At 40.5% G+C, this 6,000-nt stretch overlaps 1 protein-coding gene across 2 annotated transcripts in view; it reads right to left on the reverse strand.

Annotated features, from left to right (window-relative positions):
• LOC115799965 (NACHT, LRR and PYD domains-containing protein 14-like) overlaps positions 1 to 4,442 on the reverse strand; it is a 62,793-nt gene extending 58,351 nt beyond the window's left edge. For both annotated transcript variants that reach the window (XM_030757269.1, XM_030757268.1), the window contains exons 1-2: positions 4,403 to 4,442; positions 1,467 to 1,598 (exon numbers count right to left, since the gene is read on the reverse strand). In XM_030757269.1, the coding sequence (XP_030613129.1) occupies positions 1,467 to 1,579 (113 nt within the window). In that variant the 5' untranslated portion in view covers positions 1,580 to 1,598; positions 4,403 to 4,442. The remainder of the gene's footprint in view (positions 1 to 1,466; positions 1,599 to 4,402) is intronic.
• Between the last annotated feature and the right edge of the window lie 1,558 nt (positions 4,443 to 6,000).

A 6,000-nucleotide genomic window follows, 5' to 3' on the forward strand; every position in this document is an offset into this window, starting at 1 on the left:
AACGAAGACCAAATTCACACGGTTGCCATGCCAACACCGTTGAATATTCTATAAAACCTCGCACATCTTTTGATGCCCAACTTGTGAAGATGTTCCTGAGCGATTTTGGTGCCAGTCGGTTTAATGCCCTAGGACAAGTTAATTCAAGTACGAGGTGTGCAAAAATGCTGACTCTGCGCTTCACAAACTTCAATTCAAGATGGCCGACTTCCTGTTTGTTGTCCGGAGTTGGTGTAATATATTTTTTTGTTGGGTTTCACAAGATCTCCGTTTGATCCGAATTTCATGACTCTTGGGCTAACTTTACATGGCAAGGCCTCCCATAGGCGCAATGTATTTTGATTTTGACAGGGGGCGCAGTTGCACTGGTTTTTTGAGTTTTTTAATGGCGATATTAAAAAACAAAATTTTTCACCGGTCCTGAATTTTGTGCAAAAATTGGTGCGTTTTCGTAAATGTTCAGGGGGTCAAATTTGCGATCATTTGCGGAAAAGAAAAATAATAATAATAATAATAATGGAGAACGCCAACGATTCCAATAATGCGCCAGTCCAGTCACCTTCATATATACGTTTTCGGAAACGTCTCGACACGACCCACGTTGTCGTGAGGTCCATGGTCAATGACGAGCGCGTTGCGCTCGTCATTGACCCAATTTCATCGCGCAAGCTAGCTCATGACGCTAATGATTTCAATTATGGGCTGCTCCATTCACCCCCATATATACGTTTTCGAGAAGCGTTCGACCTGACCTACCTTGTTTGAGGGTCCGTTGTCAAAGTCGAGCGCTTTGCGCTCGACTTTGACCCTTTTTCGTTTTTCGCGCGAGCGAATACAATAGGCTCCTCGCCGATCCCTTCGGGAGGCTCGGGCCTAATAATAATAATGGAGAACGCCAACGATTCCAATAATGCGCCATTCCAGTCACCTTCATATATACGTTTTCGGAAACGTCTCGACACGACCCACGTTGTCCTGAGGTCCATGGTCAATGACGAGCGCGTTGCGCTCGTCATTGACCCAATTTCATCGCGCAAGCTAGCTGATGACGCTAACGATTTCAATTATGGGCTGCTCCATTCACCCCCATATATACGTTTTCGAGAAGCGTTCGACCTGACCTACCTTGTTTGAGGGTCCATTGTCAAAGTCGAGCGCTTCGACTTTGACCCTTTTTCATTTTTCGCGCGAGCGAATACAATAGGCTCCTCGCCGATCACTTCGTGAGGCTCGGGCCTAATAAAATAAAGGGTCACACGCTAACAAGAGGAGCCTATAGAGAACCTATAGAGCTCATCTTGAAATAGCAAATATGTTTGGCACAACAATGCATTCAGATCACAGTTCTGTTTGCAAGATCTGCCAGACATGACAGGCTTAAAATAAAAAAAAATAAAAAATTATTGTAGAAAAAAAAAATCAGCTGATAATTATTTACATTTTCATTAATATGTTCATTTTCTTACATTTTTGGTGCAGCTTCATTACTGAAGTATGGAGGTGTGTCTTTGGACCAGTCACTCCTCACAGACACACAGCTGGGTGCTGGAAATGCTGCTCTGTGCTCCTCCTCCTCCATCGTCTGGATGGCTGTAAGGCTATAATTACATTTACAGATGTAGTTAAACATTTTTATTTGTTCAGTATTATTTTATGCAGTTCACAGTTACTGACTGAACCATGTGAACCGTGTTCACTGAAAGGATGCTTTTATTTTATTTATTTGTATGTTCTTCACACAGCAGATGTTCACTGAGGAGTGTGATGTTCAGAGTTCAATAAAAGCCTGTTGTTGGAGCTTCAGCACATTCCTGTTAACATTTCCATGATCTGTTGATTGTATTTAATGAGGGAGAGAAGGATCTCCTTTCCTTTCATGAAGGATGCCCCAGTGTATCCTCTGCTAAATAACCTGAAGCTGCTTTCCTTGTTGAGAGCACGTGAACAGCTCTGATTATGGCTGCAGATACTTCCAGGCCACTTCTCTCAGTTAATGACCTTCATATGAAACCTGCTCAACCACAACCCTGATCTGCTCTGTGCATGTGTGAAAGTGCAGCAACATCTGTCCTTACAATTCATAACAAACTGATTTTATCTTTCAGTTTAGAAAATAGAAGACTGAAATATTTATCAGTAATTTAAAAGATGATAAAAAGCAGTTCCTGCATGATCAGAAGGAAGCAGCTGCTCAGGAGACACAAGACTGAAAAAACAGGAAGTAAAACAGTTTACAAAATAAAAGACTCAAAAACTGAATTCCTGCATGTTTGAGAAAGAGAAAAGATGTATGTATATAGTCTGTATTAGGGCTGTAGCTATCGATTATTTTAGTAGTCAAGCATTCTATCGATTATTCCATCGATTACTCGAGTAACTGGATAAGAAATACTTTTTTCATATTTTTTACAGTTCATCTGCATATTTTAACTTCCGTACTGCAGTTTTTCCGTGTGTGAAACAAACAGGGTGGATGGAGCAGCTACAAAGTTCTCTTTTCTTCACTTGATGATCAGCTGGTTGATGAAGGACCTCCAGCTGTTTCCCAGTAATGGTTTAATCCAGTTGTTAAGTGATGATGTAGAATTCCATTTTCGGGTCCAAACTGTCACGTGATTAATATGCCGCAATGCTGTGTCCCTGGTTGTGTTAACCGATCCGTCTTGAAAAAAAAACACACTCAGCTGTGATTTTACTGATGAGAAAGAGAAGCGGTAATGGCTGCAGGTGATAAGGTTTGTTACAATCATCTTTAATAGTGAACAGTCATTGGTTATGATGTAACTCTTCATTTGGCTTCAAGAAATCTTGCAATCAGAGGCAAAACCTCATATTTGGATGATGTCTATAATGGCAATTTTCTTGGAACTCTTGAGTTGCATTTAAAAATAAAAATTCACTTTAATAGCCATTGTTTATTTGATATTTACATTAATGTTAACATAGATTTGATTAATTTCAAACTTTTATTTTTATGGGTCATTATTTTAATGGTGGCACAGTGGTTAGCACTGCTGCCTCACAGTTAGAATACCATCTGGAAGGCCTGGGTTCGATTCCACCTTGGCCCAGGCCTCTCCCTCTCTCTGTGTGGAGTTTGCATGTTCTCCCCGTGCTTGCGTGGGTTTCCTCCGGGTACTCCGGTTTCCTCCCACAGTCCAAAGACATGCACTTACTGGGGTTAGGTTAATTGGCTACTCTAAATAACCCATAGGTATGAATGTGAGTGTGAAAGGTTGTTTGTCTCTCTGTGTTGACCCTGTGACAGGCTGGTGACCTGTTCAGGGTGTACCCTGCCTCTCGCCCTATGACAGCTGGGATAGGCTCCAGCCCCCCCGCGACCCTGAACAGGATAAGCGGAAGCGAATGGATGGATGGATTATTTTAATTGATAAGAGACAACAAGGTGATGGTAACAGGTGGGAAGGCTCGAACAGGTGAGGTCAGATTGAAATATTCATTAACTAATGGATAAAATAATTGACAGATTATTCAACTACCAAAATAATCTTTAGTTGCAGCCCTAACATCGACTCACTCCACCTTCAAAAACTCACCTGTGTAAGACCAGCTCCTCACTCTGGTTCCCAGGTCATTTTAATTTAATTTCTTATTCTGTGCTTTTATGTGATTGTTGGTTTTTATTTCTGTAAAGTGTCCTTGGATGTTTTGAAAGGTGTTTAGAAATAAAATGTATTATTATTATTATTATTAGTCGTGGTAAATGGCATTATCTTTCTATTTATTTATTGTTTGTGTTTAATTCATAATGTATTTATTTATATTGGAATTTATTTATGTATTATTTACACTGTGGTTATTTTATTTATATAGTCTGTATTTTATTTTAAATTTAGAATTTATTCTGTAGAGACTGTAGCAATTTCAAAGTATTCCCTGTTCTTTAACTGCAGTTTGTTTACAAAGTCACTGAGTAATCGTGTTAAATAATCGTAATTATGATTTTTTCCATAATCGAGCAGTCCTACCCAGAACTGTACAGTTTGGGACAAAATTAGAGGCAAAATCTAAAATCCACCTATATTACAGTGCTGTTTCTAATGCTGCCGCTGTTGGAAGTGACGCAGCTCTTTAACCTGATTCCTCCTGTATCACCTGTACCGAGTGTAGAATAAAAGCGCAACAGAACTTTTGGTGCGGCTGCTTTGACCGTGACTGCGGTGAAATGAGGACCGCAGCAACATAGCGGCAGAGCCGCGAACAGGAAGTGCGCAGTTTGAAAAAGCAGCAAGTTTGCACGGAGTCAAAGTTTCAGCAACAGCAGAATCATTGTGATCTTTGTTGAAGCTTTATTGAAGCGTAATTCAGACCTAAACCTTCTTCCTCTACAGTCCACAGACACAAACACACTCAGACAGCAACAATGTTGTGTTACACTCACCCTGCCTCAGATCAGCTCCTGGTCCAGCGTTCTAATGATGTGCGGATTGATACTGAAATATAGATATGCTTTAAATACCTTATACTTTATAAATACCTTTAGGCTTTAGAATCGATTCTAAAATCCAAGTATTAATACTTTCAGTACTTCAGTCATTTGAGATAATGTATCAAGAACACGTTAGAAAATAACTTAATTATTGAGATCTTGCCTGAGACGGAAGTGATGGGAACTACTTTTTCTTCCGCCTGGTAAGTGTGTAATAAGGACGTAATGCCCAGCTGTTCACTCACTCAAACACAGACACAGTGGCAAATGGTCAGGCATGGAGCTATTTTAGCTCCACAAGTAGCCAAGATGCGATCTGATTGTGTGAAAACAGTGAGAAGTTGTGGCAACACGACAAACCTGGTTAAACACCTCAGAATTCACCACAATACTGAATACGAGGCATACATGATGACAGAGGAGGAGGAGAGCCAAATGTCAGCTGCTGATGTCATTGTTGTAATGTTGCTGTTCTTGATGGAACCATAAATCTATTGATGTGTGATCACAGACGTGCTGATATGATTTGGGCTCTATTTAGGGCCCGAGCACTGTGCTCGGAGCACAACCTGTGCAAAGGCCCTATTGTATTTGCTTTGTACATTCAGGCAAATAAATTGCTTTTTCGAGGGTCTAAACATCCTCAAAAACTCGTGAAATTTTGCTCACATGTCAGGTCTGGTGAAAATTTAAGTATTTTAATGGTTTCAGGCATGGCTCTTTCAAAATGGCTCTACAGCGCCACCTTTAGTTCAAGTCTCACTGCTGTGTTTCACATACATGAATGAAATTTGGAACACATATGTAACATGTCCAGATGAACAAAAAAGACCACAGGGTCCAATGGGCTAAACTCAACAGGAAGTCCAGCATTTGAATTAAATGGGTGACTTTAGCGATTTCCTGCCCTCATACTTTCTCTAATAACTCAGGTTTTGGATGTTATCAACTTCATATTTATTTTCTCTTATCTACACACCAGGGGGAATCTAAGTTTAAAAAATGGTGAGTTTTCACCAGAGGGCGTGGCCGTGACACCACAGTGAATTTCGATTATTCGCCATGAAATTTTTATTGCCTCTCATTCAAACCTACATTATTCAATCTGGATAAAACTTCTTTAGTATGATGACGGTCCACCTCTGAACCCATACATATGATAATATTTACTGACAGTCGCAGCGCCACCTAGTGGGAACAGGAAATGTCATGTTTTACACTTTGAGGTACAGTTCCAAAAGTGGTTGAGCTGAACCATCTCAAATTTTCCCTGGAAAGCCTTAAGGAGTTGTCGTTACATTGTTTTCAAAATTGTGAGTTTTCGCCAAAGGGCGTGACCCTGGCAGGATGGCAATGTTTGGTGTTTCGCCATGAAGACAAAAATGGCAGCAACTCAAAGCCACATTCCCCAATCTGCGTCAAACTTTAGTGGTTTGATAAGCCTCTCGCTCTGAACACATTGATATGCACAAAGTCCCTTAACATTAGAGCGCCACCTAGTGGGACCTGGAAATATCATGAAATACCATATTTTTTGCATAGCCCCAGAG

This window comes from Archocentrus centrarchus, chromosome 20 (assembly GCF_007364275.1).
Source record: "Archocentrus centrarchus isolate MPI-CPG fArcCen1 chromosome 20, fArcCen1, whole genome shotgun sequence".
In the NCBI taxonomy this organism is placed as follows: Eukaryota; Metazoa; Chordata; class Actinopteri; order Cichliformes; family Cichlidae; genus Archocentrus; species Archocentrus centrarchus.